A 23,433-nucleotide genomic window follows, 5' to 3' on the forward strand; every position below is an offset into this window, starting at 1 on the left:
CTCTCCACTGCTGCCTGCAGACCCCTCACCTCCTACAGCCAACCTTGCTCCTCTCCCCAGTGATCATGGGTGGCCTTGGCCCAGTGATCATGGGTGGCCTTCCCAAGCCATGCCATTATCCATCCTCCCTTCTCTGCACAAAATCCAAGGGTTGTGATGGGGCTGGGAAGAGTTCCCAGATGGCACCTGGCCAGGAAGACCTGCTCTGAGCCCCTGGAGGGCTGCAGGAGACAGATCCTGCACAGAGGGGTAAGAGCAGGGCTACACTCCCTGCCCTGTGCAGGCTGCCACAACACATGTCAGCAGAAGGGACTCGTGGTCTTAATTTAGAACAACCCCAGCGCTGCACAGTCGTGCACTCGATCATTTCACCCAGACCGCGCGCCCGCCTGGCCACAGAACCACCTTCTCTTCTCTCCTTGTGACCTTTCAGCCATGGGAACAAGGAAGATGGGAGCCCTCAGGCTCACTTCCCTCTGCCTGGACCACAGGGGATGGGGGGATGCTGCCAGAGGGAGAGTGTCACACCAGGGCCTCTGAGAAAAGCCTCTGTCTGCTGCAGATCTGCTGTGGTGGGTCAGGACCTGCTTGCCCACAGTGGTGGTGGTCACTCTGGCGAGCTGGAAGCTCTCTTGAGATCAGAGGCCAAGAGGGAAGCTCCAGGGTTGCACAACGAGCTCATGGAGAGATTCCCACAGCTGAGCAGAGGCTGTGGGGACAGGGCAGGAGGGAGCTATCCTTGTGCTGTGCTTGATCACAGCAGGAATTGGAGGGACTGGCCCAACAAAAGGACCCTTCTGGAGAACAGGACCATCCCCGTCATGGGAAGAACCTAAACATCCCCCCATATCCCACATGCCAGCTTGAAAACCTCCAGCACAGACAAAGATCCAGGTCCCCCACCTTACAGAGACAACTCCTGCTGCCTGGGGATTTGCTGTCCTCTGCTCAGCTGGGACAAGGAGGGTGCTGAGTACAGTGCTGCTCTGGGCTTCTCTGACTTTCAGTTCCCATGGGACAGAGACAAGGTGCTGTCCCTGCACAAGGGTGATACCCCTCTGGCTCTGAGTGCCCAGCCCCAGCACAGGGAGGGGAGCCAGAGCGAGCCTGGGCAGCACCAGGCCACCCAGCTTCCCGTTCCCAACGCCTCTGCTCCTCTCTCCTGTTTCCCTGGCCTTTCCAACTGCAAGATTAAACAGAAGAAAGGAGTCAACCTGCAGAGCGGCTGGCAGGGCCCTTAAACACACACACGGAGCCTGGAGTGAAGCAAGGCCTACAGGAACAAGCAAGGGCAGAAAAACAAGAGTTGAATTCCTTAATCACATCAGGATGTGAGAGGCAGGGGAGGGACGGGGCGCCAATGTCAGCTCTTCCTGTACGTGTGCTGGAGGCTGGAGCTCAGGCCTCTGCCACAACGAGCTCCACCGCTATAAACTTGATCCTGAAGCTGAACCCTGACACCCCCTCGCCCACCTCCTCTCCCGGGGCCGCGGAGCTGCACGTTATTAAAGCTCCCCCCACCCTGGGTATGAAGAAAGCAGCATCTGGAACTCATAGCGGCGTGCGAGATAGAGGCAGGCGGGCTGGGCTGGCAGGAAAGGGCACGAGCGAAGCACACTCGGGAGACAAGGGCTGTGCACCATTTGCCCCCCCGCCTCCCCCCATAAAATGCACACGCAGCTAGGCCAGCTATAAATAGCGGGAGCTGCAGGGCAGGCAGAGGCTGGGCCCCACAGGGGTGATTCTTCCTTCACCGAGGCGCGCTCTTCCCGCACGGTACCTGATCTTCCAGTTGTTTTCCCTCTTGGCTTCCCATTTCCTTTCCCATGGCGTCTGGGACGGGTGCCACTGACACATATTTTCCACCCTTGAATGCCAGCAAAGGCTCTTCTTGTCCACAAAGGGCTTCCAGGAAATACTTCAGAACTGTGACCCTCTTGCAGTCGGCTGCAATAACCTACGGGGTGAGGACGAGGGGGTTGGGGAGAGGGAAAGGAAAACAAAGTCAGTGCAAAGGGGAGTGGATGAGTAACGACCAGGGGAAAATGTTCGGGATAGAAGGCCCAGTGGGATGCAGGCAGCACCACGGGGATGTGCAGCATGCCTCTCTTCTAAACACGGGTGGAAGGGGTTTGCCTTGCTTTGTAGTCCCCAGGGAAAAGGAGGCAGGCAAAGTCAGGACATTCAGCACCAATCCTGTCCTGCCTGCTGTGTGCACCCCCAGGCTGCAGGACTGCCAGGGCACAGCCAGCCCCATGCCCAGCCCCATCAAATGGGGGAAAATCCTGCCGAACCATGAGAGATCAATGATGTGGCCTAGCCCTCTGTTTCATTTTGGCTTCATTGCTGGATTTGCCCCCCAAAGGCTGTGGAGGGATGCAGGTGTGAGAGTGAGAGGGTGGGGGCATTTGAGAAAAGCTGAGCCCCTCCTCACCTCCAGCCTGACCCCATCCCACAGGCCCATCTCACAGACCAACTGGGGAGCCCCACTGGGGAGGCTGGGACGGATCTGGCCTGAAGGAAACTCAATAGCTTGGGTAATTATCCAATTTATGAGGCTCTCAAATGGAGTTTCCAGAGCGCGGGAGCCCGGTGCCTCCACAGCCCCGTCCCGCGCGGCACAGCCTCGGCCGGCACCTCCGCCACGCCTGGCCTTGGCTCAGCCCTGGTCCCCTTGCAGCAGGGCTCTGCACCTGCACTGCTCTCCCCTGGTGCTTCCTGCTGACCGGTGCCACCCCCAGGGAGCTGCAGATTTATAGGCAGAAAGTCAACAAATGAGACTAAAAGCACTACACGCTACGGACACAAAACCTGTGCTGATGCCCGAGCTTCTCCTGGTTTGCTGTGCACGTAGACCAAAGCAGTCTCAGAGACCCCCATCCCAAAAGGGTCACTGCAGGCTCCCAGGACCAGGATTCTGAAGCTGGGGAGAGGGTCAGGTGCCTCACAGCCAGGGACACACACCATGTGATGCCAGGCCTGGTCCCGGTGTGGTGGACACCAGCTTGTCCCCGATGGGGCCGTGCCTCGGTGAGCCAGGCCTGGCAGCGGCACCGGCCCCGCTGCACCAGGCTGCCGTGAGAGGAAACTTCTGCTCTTCCACAGCACTGCCAGTTTCCTCTCTGCGGGCTAATTTTAACCACCGTGTCGCTGCAGTGCGTGTCAAAAACCTGACCCTTCTCTGACCTCCAACCTCCCACCCCGGCTACTGCCGGCACGAGGAGCACCCTCGTGCACCCACAGCCGGGGTTGCCTCTGTTTGAAGGCATCCCCCTGGAATCTGGTGTCTCCCTGTACCTGTGTGGAGGGGGAGGAGAAGCCCTGTCCTCCTCAGTCCTCCCTGTGGAGGCAGCTGCTGCTGCAGGGAGGTGGTGTGAGCAGGGTGATCACAAGAATTAGTGTTCTGAGGAGCAAAAGATTCATAACCACTGATTCTGCACCTATAAAATGTGTCCTATGGGACTGAGGTGAGCAAAGGACAAGGTGACAGCAGCTCAGCAGTTCCAGGAGCTGCTGGGGACCCTCTTTCCCAGGACAGCCCTTTGCTGCTTGTGACACCCAGCCAGGAGCAATCCCTGCAAGTGTTACCACAGGAACATTCCCATCCTCCTGGCTCTCCTTTAGGAACGATTGTGTGCAGAGGAAAGTCCAAAGGAAAGAGAACACGAGCAAAGTGGGAATGGCTGTCATGGGAAACATCCCTCCTGTGAGTTCCTGAGAGCTCTGGGCTGCAGCTGAGGGAAGTGGTGGAAACCTCACCACTGGCTTCACCCCCAGCTCCACGGGCTAATGCCACAGAGACCCAGCCTGACTCACATGGGGTAACTTCTGCCCAGGGTTTTTCCAGTCTGGGTATCTGCAGTTCTGTTGTGCTCAAACAAAGTGCCCACCACCACCAGCCACGTGCCAGGGGATGCCAGGATGTGGCCAGCAGCAGCAGCAGCAGGGAAGGGGACACAGGAACTGGCTGTATAGGTGGGGGAGAGATGGGTGCCCCATCCTGACACCATTCCTGAGGGATTTCTCAAGACGCCTCTAGAAATATCTAGAAACATCCACAAGGTTTTCAGGAGGGGCTGGGTGCTGACACAGCTGCAGTGCAGCCATTGCTCCACAAAGGCTTAAATCTGAGCCTCTTGGATCAGGAATGATCGGGCAAAATGCAGAAGAGCTCCCTTCACCCTTGGCTGGGGCTGGGGACAAGGGCAGGTGGGATCACTCCTTCCTCCCCTGAAGAAGAAACCAGTAGGAAACACCAGATTTCCTGCCAAGCCAGCACAGCACATGCTTAAATCCAGCTCATCTGCTGGGGAGAAAAGAGCCCAACCAAAGGCCCATGACATAATGCCACAGCAACTCGTCTCATGAACACATTTTTCCAGCCCACATGAATGAAAAACAGGGAAGGAGCAAATGCTCCGCACATCCCCGTCACGTGCAGCCCTGCTCGGGGAGGACGCGGCAGAGCCCCAGGCTGCCGGCAGCCAGGCTGGGAAAGAAGTGACCCGTGACTGGTACCCAGGTCTCTCTCGAGCGGTGGAGAGGGACCTTGCGTGCCACCGAGCAACCCACTTTGGTCAGAAACTTCCTGTTTCGGAGTGGAAACGCGAGTGGCAGCGCCGGGATAAGCGGGATGGCCGTGAAGGCACTCATGGTGATGCCAGCGGAGCGTGGTGAGGACACCAGGAGCTGTGCCTGACCTTCCCGAAGGAATGGGAGTATGAAATGACACGGTGGTGATGTATCGATGATGTGGCAGCAGACACCCCGGCCCCAGCGGGGGATAGAGCCCTTCCCCCTCTGACCGTGCAGCGCGACAGCAGGAACTGAAAGCCTGGCTCCGAGTCACTGCTGGGTATGAAAATGGGCCTGACACGAACACAGCCGCTCTCAAAGGAAAACCGAAACCGAGAATTGCTGAAGTGGTCTGGTGCCCCCGTCCGTGACCCGGGCTCAGTTCCCCAGCGCCACCGCCGAGCCCCTCGCCACCGCGGTGCCTCTCGGGGACACGTGGCTGGGGACCAGGCGTGGGACCGAGCTGGCTTCAGCTGCAGCAGCCCCGATTGCCAGCCTGATCCCATCGGGGCTGGAGGGGAGACGTTTCCAATCTCCTGCTCCATCAGACAGGCTCACCACCAGCTCCAGCACCAGCCACCCACTGGGGGCTGGCGGCTGCTTGGCCACGCTGCCGAGGCTCATTAGCCAACTGCTAATTCATGGGTCACACATTAACATACTGATCATTGAGTAAGACACAGCGGGACACACATTAACACGCACTAACTGCCTGTAGAGACCCACTGGGCTGCACATTAACTGTACCAGCTGTTGTGTTTTCAAAGCCACTCTGCAGTGCCAGTGCCACCAGGACCTCACGAGTGTCACCTCCTGCCAGTCCTGAGCGGGGTTCCCCACTCTAACCAGGGGTTCCCAGATCTAATGAAGCTGACTCCCTTTATGGGGCCGTACTTCCCCCACTGATAATACAGGCAGAAAGGAAAAAGCTTCCCTGAGCGCTGCGGAGGGCAGAGGACTCCCACACCACATCACCACGTGTCCTTCAGGAGATTTAAGGGGAGGGAAGGGCCTCGCTCCGAGAGCTGAGAGCGCTGTGCCCGAGGGGACACCTGCACCTGGTGCTGGCGGGGTGACACCACCAGAAACCAGCCCCGCTCTCGCTTTGGGTCAGAGGAGCGCGCCCGGAGCCGGGGGGGCCGCGCCTCTGCCCCCGGGCCGGCCCCGCTGCTCGCACGCGGCTCTCCCGCAGCTCCGAAAATCGCTGTCACACCCTCCGCCGCCTTCAATCAACTTTTACAACTTGTTAATTTTACGCAGCGTCCTAAAGAGCAAACAACTGGGAGGCAGGAATGCAGATTCCTTCAGCTAGTCCAAAGAGCCTCCGGCAGCGCAGCCAGCTGGCCAGGGGAGCCCTGCTCAGCCGCGGGGACCTGCCACATCCCAGGGGGGGAATATGGTCTGGAGAGGGCTGCCCCACACCCACGGCAGCTTCTGGCAATGCCACGCTGCTGCTGGAGGTGTGTGGAGGGATCCTGGCGGCTTCTCCCTCAGCAAAACCTGAGACTCCACAAGGAAACGGGAGGCAGCGGCTCTGGAGAAGGGATTGCTCGGAGGACAGGCTGCCATTGCCGGCTCTGCATTCCTGTGTGCGAGGGGGAGACACCAGCACATCCTGACAGCTGGATTCAGAAGGGGAAAAGGACATGAGAAGTTTGAGTCATAGCATGGAGAGATCCCATCCCAGATTTGGAGATGGGAACGGGATAGGACCAGGATTCGGAGCCAAGCTCCAGCACGATCCAGCGCGGGGATAACACTGTTTTTGCCACATCATTTTAAACATGTCTTAGCTGAAGTAGCTGAACGATGCTGAAACCAAGTGAGCCCCAAACAATCTAAACCACGCAGCGACTGCGCTGCCCAGCTGAAACGTTTGCACTGACCCTGCTAAAACATGCAGGCAGGCCATGGCTCAATGCCTCCCTGTGCCCTCGGCCGCCTCCTCCCATCCCTGGGGAGCCAGCTTGGAGGAGGAGCACCGAGAAAAACGCCTCGTTTGGTCTCGTCCCTTCTGGGTTTTAATCTCGCAGGCTCGCACAGAAGCTGGGCTGGGTTTAACCCTGGACTCATCAGAGCCCAACTCCTCTGGGCTCGTTCCCCACCCGAGGAGCCCTTGCTCTGCCCAGCCCCAAATAAAGCTAAGAGGGGTTTGGCCACCTGGGTAGGGAGGACAAAGGTGATCGTCCCAGCTGGGCAGAGGCACTCACAGCTGGATGTAACCCTGGTTTCGGCAGCTGAGAGCTGCCTGCAGCCACAGGTCTCTCCAAGAAACTTTTAATTTCGACTAATCCCACAAGCAGGCTCGGTGGACGTGGTTCCCCCATGCCTGCAACGTTGTGTGTGACCCGAGTGAGCAACTGTGGCTGCTGCAGGGACCAAACCAAGGCACCTCTGGCTTGCGTGGATCTCACTGCTGGATCCTGTGCACCAACCAGAGAGCACATCTGGGGAAAGGATCCATGCCAGATGCTCCCATCACAGAGAGGAGCATGAAAAAACACCCAAGAAGACAGAGAAGTCCAGAAGAACCATTCCAGTTGCTCTTCCCCGTGGCCACTGCTGGAGAACCACTCTCCAAAGAGAAAGTGTGGTCATGTCTTATCCTAAACTCTCTCCCAGCATCCTGAGCCTCACACAGGCACAGCTCCAGCCTCTGCACTGGGGCACACAGTCTCAGACGAGTCATCACAGCAGATGTGCTTTGGCCTGGCAAACACCTCCGTCTTTCCAGCTTTAAAGGCCACACAGCTCAGCCAGGACTGGCCTTTAAAGCTGGAAAGCAGCACGGAAAGGGAGCCAGCTGCCCACCAACACCAGGCTTTGCTGGGCTTGCCTCATCCAGTGCAGTGATGCAGAGAATACACATGGGTGACATAAAGGTGCAAAGTGATGGATCTGAGCTGAGTCACCCAATTTTTGTGGTCAGAGACCAGAAGAAGCCCTGAGTAGCCTGCACAGATTCCTGCCAAGGTTCTGGTACCTGTCACTGCTGGCAGCTGTAGGACATCAGTGAGACCCAGTGACACGGGGGGAAGCTGTGAGCAGCTCTGGGGCTTGGAGCCAAAATACCTCTGAGGGTCCTGCAGGAACCTTTAGTTACTTTTGTGGAAGAATCAACACCAAAGCCAAAGCAGATGCTCCGGATGGAAAGCCATCCTCCAGATCCACCTAAAATTCCCGTGCCCAGGACGGTCTGGAGGGCTGACACAGCCCAGCCTGGGACTAACTGCTTCCCTGGAGCTACACAGCCTGGAGAGGAAAGTTCCTGATGGATTCCAAACCAAGCTTTTGGCTTTTGCTGATGCTTGGAAAGACTTGCCCTAATGTCTTATTCACCTGTTACATGTGCTAAAGAACCTTGCTGTCAGATCCAGAGAGCAGCAGCATTTTGCAGCACGGAGCAGTTGGCTCCAGGCTGCATCCGACACCTCGTAGGCAGGAGGTGGCTCTTCAGCTTGTTTAATTTTACCCCCACTAGAGCAGTCCCAGAGAAGATGATGGGATACAGGAAGTTTCCAGTGAGTAATGGGGATGGTTCATCTGGTTTGTGAGTGTCTGATTCTCCTCGTGTCCTCAGGCACTGCTGCCAATAGCTCAGCAAGGGCCATGGGCTCCTCCACAGTGTAAAACGGTGCCTCCAGTGAGACAATGCAGGAATTTTTGCAGGAATTTTCACTGGAGAAAGCATTTGCTTCCACCCACCATGGCCACATGTGCTGATCCCCACAGCAGTGACATATCCAGGGCATTTCTGCTCTTCAAGGTGGAGCCTTGAGCACAGGACCACACATTTTAATTGTCTATCATGTGAACAAGGGGCTGAAAAGTCACAGCTGTGAAAGAGGCAGATGACTCCTGGAGAAACAGTGAGTCACACGCAGGGACTCCCTGTTACAGCCACCTCAGTGCCCTGCTCTCTTCCCATCCCACCTCCCAGCACATCCCCAAACTTCCCAAGGAAAGAAAGAGAAAAAATCAGGCCACAGAGTAAAGCCAAGTCTGAAGGAGCCCACTCTGTTCCTCCCTTGCAAATCCTGCCAGAACACGATCTGGGGAAGACAAATCCCTGAAATCCTGCCCCGAGCCCACGGTCCCAGGCTGGGGAAGGAGGAAGGCAAGCTCCTTATCCTCAGCAAAGCCAACATGGCACCACTGACAGCTTTCACAGGGCATGGGCTGCTCTCCCTGCCGCAGGAGCCTCCAGCCTTTTCCTTTTCGGGGACTGGGAGAATTTATTTCCTCTGCCATTTCGGAGGATGCCTGCCTTGCCAGAGATTGTTTTGCAGAGTTCAGACAGATAAGAAAGTGGTTAGCAGGCTCTTCGGTGGAGGAAGGGAGGATTGCTTAGTAAGGGAAAGGCGACCGCTCTGCTCTCAGCAGCCACACACTGCCCTTCCTCTGAGGCCACCCCTCCAGAGGATCCTGGCGTTGGGGACAAGGCAGGGCCACCCCCACACCTCTCCACCCCGGCTGTTTTTCGGGTACATCTGCTCGTGGGGCCACGCTGGTGACCAGAGACTGTGTTCCTGTGCCAGGACTGGGATCTGTCTCTCCTGGAATCTGGGAAATGTGGCTGATGAATGTTCAATCCAACATCTCGATTGCAAATCTCAGGGCGCTCTTGCGACAGAGAGGGCCCTTTCTGCAGGATATGTGCAGAACAAAAAAAAGGGCAGGAGCCCAGTCCAGGCTGCCCATGCTGTGGGGACAGTGCTGTGGTTTTCTGGCACCCTCCCTGTTCCAGAATGTGTCTCTGGAGTGGTGGCAGGAGGGAGCTGGCCCTGCTGGGGGGCTCACAAGGAGGAAACCCTGAAGATTCACCAGCAGATAACTCTTTCCCAGGAAGTTCCTCATGGAGACAAGGGGAAACTGCCCCATGATTTGACCCATGGAGTAACTCAGAGATTCCTGCCCCACAGGACAAGGCACCAGTGTCACTGAGTGCTGAGACAGTGGGAAGTTGGGTGGTGGAAGGAAAAGCCTGACACCACAGGAACGGGGGAGCAGGGATGGCAATCTACAATATAAAAATACCAAAGAAAAGGTGCAAACCAGAGCTCACCCTGACAGCCCCTACCTGCCCTGCCTGCACCATCCACCTCTTGCCTTTCCAGTGTCACCTCTGCTTCAGGCAGAGAGGAAACCATGGCACGGTGGACTTCCACCCCCAGAGGTGTTCATGGGCCCACTGTCTCTCACAAACCTGACTCCTGACCTCGGCAGTGGGAGGGAGAGGAGAGGCAAGAGCTGGAATATTCTGCCTGGTCCTGGCAGAGCTGGCTGGGAAGCCATTTCTGTGAGTTTACACAGCTTATACGTTCTCCATGCAGTTCCTGGCCGCCTTCCATCGCAGATGAGAGTTTTATGTCGAATTTTAAGTTTGACCACAAATATTTAAACTTCCTTGGACCACAAATGCTGTATCTTCTTTGTGGTTTAGTTGGCACCAAATGAGTATTTACAGATCCCTATATGTCTGTCTGTCATTTAAATATCTCACGGAGGTGCCAAAGGCTTCCAAAGTGGAGGGGCTCCTCCAGCAGACCCCTGATTCCCCCTCTCTGATTCCTCCCTGGAAAAGGTGAGGGAGAGGTGCAGGCACTGGCCAAGCCCTTGCAGAGGGCACAGCTGCTCTGGGCTGAGCATTTCATACTTGCACTCTATTAAGTTTTCTTTCCAGAGAATGTCATCTGAGATCCCACCGTAACTTCCACAGTTCCCTGCCCTGGTGGATACTTGAACTGGGATGAAAGCATTTGGAATTTTCTCCTCTTCTTTTAGGAAACTGAGTCTACAGGAGACTGTTTTAATGAGAACCACTAAAACCTCCTAAAGCAGCACAGCTCCCACCTGGCCACTGCTCGCAGCCTCCCCACGGGGGTTTTCACTTCCTCAAACACCAGCGATTCTCAGCGGGTGATAATCCCAACCTGCTGAACTGGGATCCTGCTCTAGGTAAACTGGTCAGAGTGGTTAGTGCCAGTGACACAACGGTATCGAAAGCAGGCAAGGCCGTTAGGCCAGGAAAATGCAGCCAAAGAAATACCATAAAATATCCCTCCTAAGCATCCAGTGCCAAAGGAATTTGGTGTTGCTGTTACATGGAGCTGGATGGGGAGCACAGAGCTGAGGGTGCCTGAGCTGACACCCAGCTGGGTGGGTGACTTATGGAGAGCAGCAGCCCAAAATCTGAGTTAAAGCACGCACCGGTTTGAGTCAAGTTGTGTGCGTGTGTTTCATTTCCTTCAGACCTTTTAGTCTAGGGCACAAACTGGATGCTCATCCCACCAGTTTGAGGGGAACTTTAGAACACGGGAGATGCTGCTCCTGCAACACTGCTTTTCCCATTCCAGGGATCCACAGCACCGTCCGGCCGTGGCAGCACTCGGGGAGCTCTCTCTCAGCTCCCACCACACCTCGGGGGACACAAAACAACGGCTTTTTTGCCCAGGGCAAAAGCTCCAGTGATGGTTGCCCACATCAGAGGAAAGAGATACCTGAGTCAGAGCCATGGGATGAGAAACCTCTGCTCCACAAACCAGAAGCCAGACGGAGCAACGTCAGTGCCGAGCTGCCCCGGTGCTGCTCGCACGCCTCCCCAGGCCTGGATGCTTCTGGGAAGCTCAGGGCACTCCAGCCCTGCTCGGCTTTGGGAGTGGAAAGAGAAGCAGCTTTGCTTTGAACTAACAAAGCCCTCGTGGAAGAGCAGCTCGCGGGGCTGCCGCGTGCAGGGAGGAGCTCCTCCGACTGCTGGCTGCTCCGTCGGGGCCAGCACTGAATTCCCTTGAAAACAGAGGGTGGGGATACAGCAGGCAATGGAATAACACCAGAAAAATACCACCACAGCTTGGCTGGCTGCGACACCACAGCCCCAGAGATGTTACCAATACTGGCATTTCCCCCCCCGCCACAAGAACCGCGCTGGCAGCGCGCTCCCGGCTCGGGGCAGGGCGGGAAGCGGCTCACACCATTTCCAGCAGCCACTTCAGGGAGGGACAAACGCTCTATTTTGCTTTACAGTGAAATGCTGCCACTTAGGGGACTCCCGATGACGTTCTTGTGCCTGAGAGCCCATGTCCTCTTCCAGGAGGGGCTGCTCCAAGCAGGACATGCTCCATTAGCCTACCAGAGAGAGGTAACGTTCGGCACTGACCCTGAGCTCCAGCCCATGTGGATCCTGCTCTGCTTTAAGGAAGCAGCAAGCACAGCTCTGCTACTTATACCCAATACTCAGCTCTTCTGGCAAATGATTAATGGCCTGAGCCTTGCAGTTGCTCGCTTCCAGCTGGGCCAAGAGCTGCAAACACACCTAGGGAAGGGAAGGGAAGGAGGAATTGGAACGTTGGCTTGGTGGGGAAAGGAAAATTATTCGCTGTGTCTTTGTTTTCGGGAGAGCTCCTCCTCTCGGGAGTGGGATGCTGAGTGCAGAGCAGGGCCCCTGCCCCGAAACGGAGGAACTGAAGCAGAACAATAGGGTGGGGACTCTGGATGGGCCCCGACAAGTGGGGTGGGCTGGAGCAGGGGCACCGATCCATCCTTTTGACTTCATTCACACTTACAGCTGCATTAGAGACATTTCCTGAAAGCACAGTAGGAAGAGAGGGGTATTCACTCACTCCACCCTCCATCTAATGCTGTCCTCGCGATCCAGCCGTGCACCGAGAGCCAATTCTGGCCTCTGGCAGAGCTGCAGGCCAGACATTACAAGCGCTGGTGTGAGCAGCACAGGTCCCCACCCGATGAGCAGCGCACAGACTTGGAGCACAAAGGAGGGGTGCAGCAGCCAGCAAAAAGTAAAAAAAAAAAAAAAAAAAAAAAAAAAAAAAAAAAAAAAAATCAATGTAGGGAAATGCAGAGCATTGTCCAAGGTGGACAAGAAGGTGTCAAGAATGGGATCTGAGTGTTTGGCTCCGGGACGAGGAAAGGTACGGCCAGTGGGTGACATCGGATGAAGCGAGGCAGCTCGTGCTGGGAAGGAGGGCAGTGACAGCCACGCTGCACGGGGCCCTTGGGGCAGGATCTGAGCCACAGCGCTCCCAGCCCGGGGCGAGCACACGGCCGTGTCCCCAGCACGTCATCTCCCGGCGATGCCATGACCTGCACCGGGAGCAGGGATTGGGAACAGAGCGGTGATGAGCCCTGCGCCTGACTCACCCCGGCCCGGGAGCCTGCGCGGCCCCAGCGCATCGGGAGCCTGCATGTGGAGCCTGAAAAACAACTTTTTTTTCCCCTCTTTTCTTAAAAACAAAAAGCCAGACGCCCTCTGCCAGATCTGGAGTTACTCAGGCTGACTCACAGCAAGGCTCTCCTGGCTCTGCTGGCAGTGCCTGCACGTACCTGGAGTGGGCTGTGCAGGCTGTGCTGGTGGCACCCACGGTGTCACACACCTGGAGCTGTGGCACTTCCCTGAGTGCTGTGACAACAGTCTGCCACAGCCAAGCTAATTATTTTCAGCTTCAGACTTCAACCATTTTTGGTGAATCCCCGAATGAAAAAAAAAAAAAAAACAAATAAATGAAGACTATAATTTTTTTTTTTTTGTAAATGGGAAAAGTATTTCTTTCATTCTCCCATAATACGAATCCAGCAAACATGAAAAACATGAACCCAAACCAAAGCTCAGACATCACATCTGGGGAGAGACCAAGCATGGAAAATTTTAATCCAAAGGTTAATGTTTGGGAAGCTCCGAGTGTGTGAAAAGAGGGGTTAGATGGGTGCTGCTCCGCGGCTTGAACAGTTATTGCCGCCAAGTGGCGGCTTTCAAACGGTGCCTGCCTGCCCCAGCCCAGGCACTCGGGGTCAGGAGCTAAAATAGAAAACAACTGAAATCACTGGAAGCAAACAAACACTCAGATCAGATGCTGGAAAAGCCAAGCGATGAAGGAGCCAGCAGCAAGAAATGCAACTTGAGCCCTGTGACTGGGAACGGCCTCCTGACTCGCCCGGGGTGAAGTACCCCAAACCACATGGTGCTGGTGGCCCTTGTGACCCCCTCCTGCTCCCAGAGCCCTCCTGTGCCACCTCCAAGATCACCTGACAGCCCTGTGACACTCCTGTCCCAACCGTCACCTCCATCTCCTTTGCTCACTACTCTGCAGGGTCACACTTTAGTGGTTGTGACACCTTGGGGCTTTTTCCATCTCACACTTTTCTCACCAGAACCACCATTTCCTGCCCAAGGACAGAGCACCCAACTCTTCCCTTTTCCCCCAGCCCTTCACCCCACCCCAGCAGAAACAACCTCCCTGTACCTGCCCAGAGCAGCATCTCTGCTGCTCTCCTGCTCACTCCACCCTTGCACCCTGAGCTGCTGGGCTCCTGCACCCTCAGTCCTGCAGCAGCTCTGCCCTCTGAGCATCTCATGCCCCCGTTTTCCCCACATCCTGCCTCCAAAATGCCTTTGTCTTCATCTTCTGCATTAGATTATGCCCTTTCCAGACTGCTCCTTCCAGACACTAGAAATCTCTCATCCCCAAAGCTCCAACAGAATAGCATCCTAATTGCCTTTGTTAGGGATGGGGCCATGCCTGTAAAATTGCCACGGCTGCTGCGAGGCCGGGTCGGCACTAACAATAGCTTAGAAGCTCCAGGAGTTCAGCGTGGAGCCCTCCCACACTAAACCAAACACAAAGAGAAGGCACCATATGTCTGCAAAGGCAGCCGTGTCAGGTGGGTCGGAGCCCGGCTCCCGGGGCTCCCCGGGGGTGGGAAGGGAAGGCACGGCCCCGGCAGGCGTGAGAGCATCCGGCAGAGCCACGCTGCATCCAGAGGGATGCCGGCCGGGATGCTTCCTGGGATCAGCCAGGACAGATGGGCTCCAAGGAGCTGCAGCACCCCTGGGCTGGGCTCTTCACTTGCCAGAAGGGCTGGGCTGCTTCTCTCCAGAGTGCCAAGCCCAACAAGCTCCTGCCCAGGCAGCTGCTGCCTGGAGACACGGGAATGTTTGGTTTTAGGCATGTCACTGAAACAGAGTTGGGGTGTCATACATTGCTCCCTCCAAGGTGGTGGTGCTGACCAGAGAAGTGTAAGGATGGATGATGGAGTTCAGCTCCTAACATGCTAATTTTGAGGCTGCTCAAGGTGTCAGACACAACCAGGCTGCTGGGGGACAAACAGACACTGGCCAGAGAAGAGGCGAGGGGGAACTGTCAGCTGTTAGCAGAGAATCTCTGCAAAAAAAGATGGGAAAAGCATAAACTAGTGCACAGAAATGGAAACGGTTCTTTAATGAACCATTGGGTAAGGTAACCCAGCTTAGGACCAGTGCCTTGCTTGGCTGAGCCCAAAATCCAGGCACCCCTTGCTCCCCAGCTGCACTCTGCAGGTAAAACCCTAAATCTGCTGACAACTAACTGCAGAAACATGGAGATAAAAATGAAAAGGCAACAGAAGTGAAGCTGAGGGAAAACACCAGGAACCTCTATAGACACTGAATGTTTCTCTAAGCTTAGCCCAGAAAAAAGGCTCTAAAAGCACATGTAAAGCACCTCTGTCTGGGCAGGGGAAGGGAATGCTGATGCCAAGGGAAGACCCCGAGGAGCAGCTGAAGGGAAATTGTGGCAGGGCTCACCTGCAAAGGCAGGGGAAGTGTGTGATGAGAAACGTGAGCAGAACAGGCTGGCAAAGCCTTGGCTCAGGAGTGGGCTCCCTCAGGGTTTGTGCTCATGGCAGCATGTGCTAGCATGCTCAGAGGAGTCCCAACAAAGGCCAGGCAGGCATGCTCCAGCTGCCCGTGGACCATCGCTCCCTCTCCTCATCCCTCCAGCCAAGGGGGAAAATGTAATCAGAGCAATTTCTATTAGCAAGAATATAAAGACTTGGAAGCTCTGGGCTGTCTCTTGACAACTAATTAATTACCAGGTAGCATCCCCTTGAAGCTGCCAACACAGCACACACAAGTTCCAGCACGATTTAGGGAGAGGGATGAACTTTACAATAAACTCTAGAATTTTACTTCATCTCCCGCCACCATCTGAGATCCTGGGGGAACAAGAAGGGGTGGCAAGAGGCAAAGTCTGAAGCCATCTGGGATCATCATTAACTCATTCACTCATGGCCTCTGAAACAAGAATGCTGCAGACTTGTGCTGTGAGCAGCAGCTTCCAGCCACATGAGCTCCTCGCATCCTCCATTTCTTAAATGCTCTTCTGCCAGTTTCTGCCATCCCTGGCAGTCCCCTTGCCAGTCCCCCAACTACCCCATGCTGTTTTATGGGAGGAAAGGAGTCTCCCAGGATCATTCCCAGAAGGACACAGAGGGACAAGGGCTATTTGGGCTGCAGAGGCTGTCAGGGAGAGCAGTGGGAGCTGCTGACCATTGTGATGTGCCATGTTTTGTCAGGGTATCTCATACAAAAAAAAAAGCTAATGACAAGCTACAGTTGAAGAGCAGGATGTGTGACCTGTCAGGGAGCTGGGCTTGGGCAGGCAGGACCAAGAATCTCAGAATGGTTTGGGTTGGAAGGGACCTTAAAGATCATCTGGTTCCAAGCTCCCTGCAATTAAACACTCCCGTGGTTCAGTGTAAGCCCCATGGCAGCACTGTGAGGTCTCAACTAGGAAACAACACATAAAATGTGAGGATATTTAGGGACAGTCATCCCAACATAACATTTCTCAGGCTCTGAGCTTCAGGGAGACAGGAGATGCTGTTCAGTGTGGCACAAATGGCCTGAACTACCCAGTTTTGTCTGCACCCAGGGTGGTATAAAAGTGACCATCAGCAGCACCTTGATCAGCACAGGGGGACAGCGCTATGCTTGAGGACTGCCTTAAGGAGACATTTGATATGTGACTACTCTCCCACCACTTGAGACAACCCAGGCAGCTTTTGGGAGCAGAAGCCTCCATCTCCCTGCTCCAGGCCACAAGCTCTACTGGTGGCCATGGATTTCTCCCTTAGACACCAGCACAGCCACAGGTCATCTTGCTCAGGTGCAAATGTTCTGGGCTAAGCCAAAACATTTCTTTTCTTTTATAGATTTACTTGATGTAAGTCCAAAAACTGAGATGACATCAAAGAGCCCATTGAGCAGATCCCCTCCAGAAACACACGGGGACTTTACCTCGTTAGTACAAACACGGTTCCCCTGCAGACTTCCTGGGAACAGCTGAAGCAGCACCGCACTTCAAAAACCAGCCTGCACATCACAGGGCTGGGGAGGAGCTCAGTTCTGGCTCAGGATTGTTGTCAACCCTTTCAAAGCCCACGCAGGATCACACACAAAAATTGTCACAGCCCTGGGGGGAACAACTTTCTCTTTGTCCCCAGGAGATGGGCTGTAGAGGCAATGACAGGGCAGGAGCTGTCACAAGGAGCAGTCGGGGAGGGCGTGAAGTCTGATGTGAAGGAGAGAAAGAGAAGACTTAGAGGATGGATTTACCCCTGCTGGGACTGGTCAGTGATCGTTTCCCATGAGCTAACAAGAGGAATGAATGTCCCTTCAGGATTTCAAGCTCGTGCCAAGAGCCCATCTTTCTCTGAGGGATGGCAACTGCCAGCAGTTCTGTCCCCGCTGCAGTCCCCAGCTTGGATCTGCTGCTGGCTGGGGTCTGAGGTCACTTCCAGAGGGACACAGGAGACCTGCAGGAGCCCAGGCTAAGCCGTGGCATGGAGTGACAATCAGGAGATATGCTGCTTCCTGGAAGAGTTGGAACTGATGTGCAAATAATGGCAGAAAAATGTGGGGCAAGGGAGGGTTAGAGAGAGATTAGTCTGGGGCACACTCTGGGAGATACACAATGTTAAGTATGAGGGCAAAGGAAATGAAAACTGGAAACTCAAACATAGTCAAGAATCCAATCCCAGCCTGGGCAGGAAGTTTACACTCTGCTTCTAAATATACATGTTTTTAAATCAACAAGCTTTCTTGTTCCTCAGCTCTACTGTACATCCACACGGAGAATGAACCGGATGGAGGCACTGCCAAGCTCTCCCAGAGAGGTGTTCTGTCCACGAGGGACAGGGATGGGTGACAGGCATCCCTGCCATGTCCCAGCAGGGAAGCAAAGGCTTCCCTGCTCCTGAAGGTGCTCTGGGAGAACAGAATTCCGAGCTCCAAGCTCCCTGCTCGGCACAAAGCACCCAATCCCTTGCAGGCAGACTCCCCTGTGCTCTCCAAGTGCCCATGAGGAGAGGGAACACTATCCTGTGAGCATGGCTCAGCTGTGCTGCCTCTTTCCTCCCTGCTCTCTGGCCACTGCATTCATGCTCAGCAGTCGGATAGTCACATCTTTTTTTTAATTTGATATAATTATCTCCTAGAAATTACTGTACACAGCCTCTTGGGATCTAAAGCAATTAAGTGAAGATAAATTTCTTTCATGGAGCAAGCTGTCAAAGGATGAAGCAATTTCATTCCCCATTTGAAGTGGAAGCTTTGGGTCATGCATGGTTTATTTGAAACAATGCCATCACCTAAAGCTGCTGATCTTATCTGTCTCTCTCTCTCTGTCTCTCCATTTCAAACTGCTGAAGATGTGCAGCGTGGCACTGCCTGAAGTGATGACATCTGGCATCAGGCCAGCTACAGAAACAAGCTGCTCCTCCCCGAGCCTGAGTGCAAGAGGCCAAACATTCCTATTAAAAAGGGGGAAACCGAGGTGAAATCTGGGAAGAGCTGAAAGTAGGGAATCCTGCCCAAGGGAATGGGAGATCCACAAGCTCCAGGAGGAGCGAAGTGCCTGCAGGAAGGGGTGGCACTGCCCAAGACAGGATGGGGCATCTCTGAGGGGTAACAGGCTGCCAGGCTTCCTCTTCCTCACCAGGCTGCCCTGAAGCCATGTAAACCAGGCTTCCAGGATTTTATCACGAGGAGGAACAGCCCATGCCCTTCAGTCTGTATGAGGAGAGACATGGCAGGGTGGAAATGATATCCCATTAGCACATGCATGCTAAGTCTCTCAGAATTTCCAGCAAATTGTCTCCTGTCCTCACACTTCACCATGCCAAGATGTTTCATTTTAGACCAGAAAACCGCATAAAAATAAACTCATTTAAATAAACCATTCTCCAAAGTGGTGGATTCTATCCTGGAGAGGGGAGGATTGCTGTGGAGCAAAGTGTGGCCATGGTGAGGGCTCTGCTACCTCCACAGGTTCAGCACTGGAGATACTCCCAGAGATTTCCAGGAAGAAAGGCATGTTTAGCAGGTATTCCATACTTCCCAAATGCGGATACCTGGAGGATCTCTCCTTTCCCACATCAGGACAGTCACTAACTCAAGTCACAGGGAAATTGGTGAGGATGCTCATGTCTAAATGGAAGTAGCAGTTTTGAGTGCGGAAACAAGCAAGTGCTGAGCAAATGCAGCTCCCACGGCCTGGACTGACGAGAGCATTTCATCCACGAGGCTTCTGCAAAGCTCAGATCACTGCTGATTAAATCTTTGCTCATTAGAACTAAAAAAAGTTACTGGTACTAGAGGGAGCTAATAATAAAAACTGGCAATGGGTGCAAGTTCGAGAAGTGTCTGGGTGACTTAAAGAGTGCAAAAATGATCTTCAGAAGTGACCTCAGCACCAGACATGTGGCACGTCACCGACAGCTGCGAGGTCACTGTATCAGCTCCAGAAATGCACAGCAACAGGCACGTCCCTGACACACCCTGGGGCGCTGCTCCAGGGCCACTTTTCCATGGGAATCACGCCTGGAACAGGTATCAGGTGAAGTGACACAGCTCTGGAAGGATGTAGCAAACTCCCATCTTTTTCTGGATAGACATAAATCTCCTTCCTTCCCTAGTAATGGCTGCTATAGTAAACATCACAGCGTTTATGCTCGAGATAAATATGGAACCAGAATGTGAATCTGTTCTGTTGCTCACAGAGCAGGCAGCAACTCCTCAGAAAACACATTTGTCTTCATCCTGAGAGCTTGTGTTTATGCATGCATCCACCTATTCCAAGTACAATGAAGTTTTGGGAAAGTTCAAAAAAATAAATCAATGGAATGACTACAAGTAAGAACTACAGTTGTCACTATTCATAATATATAAACATATAGACAAATATTTGTTACATATGGTGGGGAAAATGCTTTATGTAACATGCTGGTATGTAAAATGTTAAGGCAAATTTTGTTAATTTAAATAAATTATGGGGTTTACCTTATGTTTAAGGAAATATATGCAAATATGTTATGGGGAAAAATGTGATTAAATTATCTGCTGGATTAAATATCCAGCATTTTTCATGTCCCACCACAGATACAGCCAGGCCAGCAGCAGTAAAGCTGCTCATGTGGGGTCTGTGTTTGGGAAGAATTTTAGTGCTTGCCAATGAACCTTCCCTTAGTACCCCCCCTTGTATTCCTAAGGGACACGGGTGGCCTGGGGCTGAGGCACTGGGCTGAAATCCTGGGTATCAGGGGTTTGTTCTCATCCTGAAGCCAAGGCTTCCTGTGGGACCAGCTTGGTCCCTCAGCCCCGTGTACCTCTGCTGCCAATCCCTAACAAGGAAATTGCTTTTCCTTCTGTCACAACGTGTTGTGGAGATACATTCATTAATGCCTGGGAAGTGCTTTGACTTCAATGACTTTGAGAAAAAAAAAACCCCAATAAATAAGATCATGGTGGTGTCTTCTTCTCTCTCGGGTTTGGGATGTGACAGCAGGAGGGCACTGAGGTTGACAACTCTGTCCTGCCACAGGAGCTGGGCTCTCCATCCTCACCCAGCCCCAGCCCAGAGCTGGCAAACGGATTTGGCATCCACAAAAACAACACAAGCTCCAGCTGGGAGCAGAAACGTGGGGAGCAGACTCCAAGCTCAATGACAGAGGTCACCTTCCGTCTCCCGTAGAGACAGAGTAGATCCCCATCTGTTATTTGGGCTGACCACTCCCTGCATTCCAGCCCGTCCACTTCTTTGGCAAGCTTTGCAGGACGTGGATCTTTCTTATTCAGGATAACAATGAGGAGTTATTAATTGGGTCTTTTTTCGGGTTTCCTGAGGTCCTTCCCATAGCTGCGTTGGTGGATACCACAGCCGTCCTCGCCTTCAGATGGGATTTCAGCATTTCAGTTGGGCAAAGACAAAACAGTGCCATGAAAGAGGGTCCCTCCAAAGCTGAGCCACAGGCAGAGGCCAAGAGTCAGGTCAAGGACTGAGTTTAGTACCAGAAAGAAGAGTCTGAGCAGTGGCAGCGTATCCAGGTGGCAAAGTGTGAGGCAAAGATGCAACCCCGAGTCCCAGGGACCTCTCATGTAATCCAAAGCACCACATTAACACCTGAGCAGCACAAAGATTGTCTCAGGCCATGCTTCATGCCAAGGGACAGCTCAGCCAGCCAGAGCAGCCTTTCCATTTCCTCAAGAGTTTCTCTGGGTAGCAATAAGAGATGGCTCATTGGGAGGGGATCCAGCATTAATGGTGTTTTAATGAGGCCTTTCAATACACTTATAGACTAATCAGCAAATTCCATGAGGTCTGGGCTCTCATATGTCATTCCAAGCACACTAAATCCGTGGCAATACCTCTTCACAGCCAGAGCTGTGTACTCTCTGGGCCTGATGTCCTGCCAAAAGGTGACAGCTTTTGTGCCATTTGGGTGCTAGGGCAGCAGAAACAAGGCCATTTCCCACTGGAAAATCCCAAGGAAAGTGAAGGGTGCACACAGTGTGCTCCAAGGAGGTGCTGCACATGGTCTGGCTCTCTTTTCCTAGGTCACTCCACTATTCCCAACTCTGGGAACACAGGGTCATCAAGTTTCTTGAATAGGACATTTCCCATTTCCCAAGAATCTGTGCTGAACCTCTGGAAGCAGCTTTTAGGACAAAAGGACTGAACACAAGTTTCCCATCTCATTACATAAACCTGGCCTGACCATGACAGAAGCGAGGATGTTGGACAACCAGCATCATCTGATCCACACGGAAAGATCCAACACCAGGCATGGGACGAGGCTGATTTATCCTGTCAGGCTCTGCCTCGAGCTGATGATCCCATCTCACTTCCAGAAAACACTTTAAAAGAGCCTTTAGCTGACACCAGAGCCAAGCTGTGCAGGGCTGGCTGAGGACCCGACACGTGCTGGGGCACGTGCACAGCTCACACCCTGATTCACTTGGAGCCGACGCTGTGGTTGAAGCGCCCTGTCCAAGATGAGCCTGGAGGAGAGGCAGAGGTGCATCCAAGGCTGGGGAGGAAGGCATGGAAACATCACAAGCCACTTGAGAAAACTCCCCACGCACCGTGGTAGCGCTCCTTCCCTCCACATGCCAGGAAAGAGGCATTTCAGGGACAGGGAAGGTTCTTTCCACCAACTGCCGGTTCTTCCCTCCCTGCTTCCCCCCACAGGAGATGGGGCTGCCTGGAAGGCAGCACCTTGTACTTCCCTGCAAGCTGTGCCCAGACCACAAAGCCACTCTGCCTCTCACTGTCAGGGGGGGTTTAAGAGAACACGTGTAACTGGATCTTAACACGTTGGCAGGTGGTTCCTCACCTCGCAGTGCGACTGCAGTTCCCACACACAGCTCTCAGCCCCGGCACCAGGCAAAGCAGCAGGACCCCAGTTCTGCAGGGTGGGGGCTGCTGTTAGATCTGCTCCTCCTCGCCATCCTGCCTGCCCAGGGCTACGGCAGGACCTGTTCACACTTGGCTGTGGCAAAGGGGCTGCAGGGCTTTGAACTCCTGCTGCCTCCAGTGCCATTTCACAGCCCGATGCCACGGCCGTGCGTCAGCAGCCCCGAGCGCTCGGCACGGCCGGGGCGACAGGACGTGAAAAGCTCCTATGCCCCAGGGACTGCAGTGCACAGGATACGGCCTGGATTAAAATCTGGTCAGCAGAGGTCTTAAAATGTCAGCGTAAACAGGAGGGCAGTGCTGGCGGGGCCGCAGGGAAGCTTGCTCAGGCTTATGCTGCTTAACAATAGGTTCAGTGACCTGGACAAAGAAAAGCTCTCCTGATAAAGCCAGCAGATTAGACACCGTCTCAAACCCTCCCAAGCTTTTAAGAGAGCAACTCAGTAACAGGTAAAAGCTTGGAATTGGTCAGTCACCTACTGAGGAACAAACCCCGTGCCATTTAACACAGTTAATGTCAATTTGTGCCTGCAGGAAGGAGCAAAGGCTGCAGGACACTGGGAGTGTCCAGTGGGTACAGAGGAGAGAGGGACAGCACAGTGTCACCTCCTCCTGAGCAGCAATGTGGCCAGCCACAGCTCAGACACACCAGCAGAGCAGCTCAGGGGATCCAAACCATGCCTGGGACTGTCCTACCTCTCACTCCATCTATTCAGCTTATGAAAAAAGCATGGGAACTGGGGGAGCTTGGGACACATTTACATATCAGAGCAGCAACCCACGACTTCCTAACCTACAGCAAAATTCAATTATTGGAAACTGAGACAAAGCAAGTTTAGCTGGGAAATAATGCATTTTTTTAACAGCAACTGAAACTGGGTCTGGCGACAATTTGCTGAGGATCCTGAAGGGTTCTCAGCCCTCCAGAATCAAGGGTTTGTGCTTTCTGCAAGACCTGCTGTTGGAAATTTCCCTGTGGTTTCATGAGGGAGAAAAAACCAGTGGAGATGGCCACAGCTTCCCCAGCTTGCCAGCATCCGGGGCTCTCCCGGGCTGGATTCCCAATCCCCAGAACTGACGCACAGCACCGTGGGCTCCTCTTTGAAGAGGGGGTTTCTGACCTGTACGTTCTTCCCAGAAGCTCCCTGATGTTCAAAGCACCTTGCTGACAGACAGGCAGGTGTGCCTGTGACAGTGACCACCTCCCCAAACCCAGCGTGGGGGTGGAGAGGGGGGAGCAGCCCCCCAGATACAGCCCTGGGCGAGGCACAGGGGAGGGCTCCCAGCCCAGCTGTGACATTTCCTTTCACCTATACCTGTACAGCTGTTTCCT

At 54.0% G+C, this 23,433-nt stretch overlaps 1 protein-coding gene across 2 annotated transcripts in view; it reads right to left on the reverse strand.

The window, feature by feature from the left end:
- SMG6 (SMG6 nonsense mediated mRNA decay factor) overlaps positions 1 to 23,433 on the reverse strand; it is a 105,743-nt gene that overhangs the window by 15,766 nt on the left and 66,544 nt on the right. For both annotated transcript variants that reach the window (XM_069033298.1, XM_069033297.1), the window contains exon 14: positions 1,781 to 1,957. In XM_069033298.1, the coding sequence (XP_068889399.1) occupies positions 1,781 to 1,957 (177 nt within the window). The remainder of the gene's footprint in view (positions 1 to 1,780; positions 1,958 to 23,433) is intronic.

Source organism: Aphelocoma coerulescens, chromosome 19, assembly GCF_041296385.1.
Source record: "Aphelocoma coerulescens isolate FSJ_1873_10779 chromosome 19, UR_Acoe_1.0, whole genome shotgun sequence".
NCBI lineage: Eukaryota > Metazoa > Chordata > Aves > Passeriformes > Corvidae > Aphelocoma > Aphelocoma coerulescens.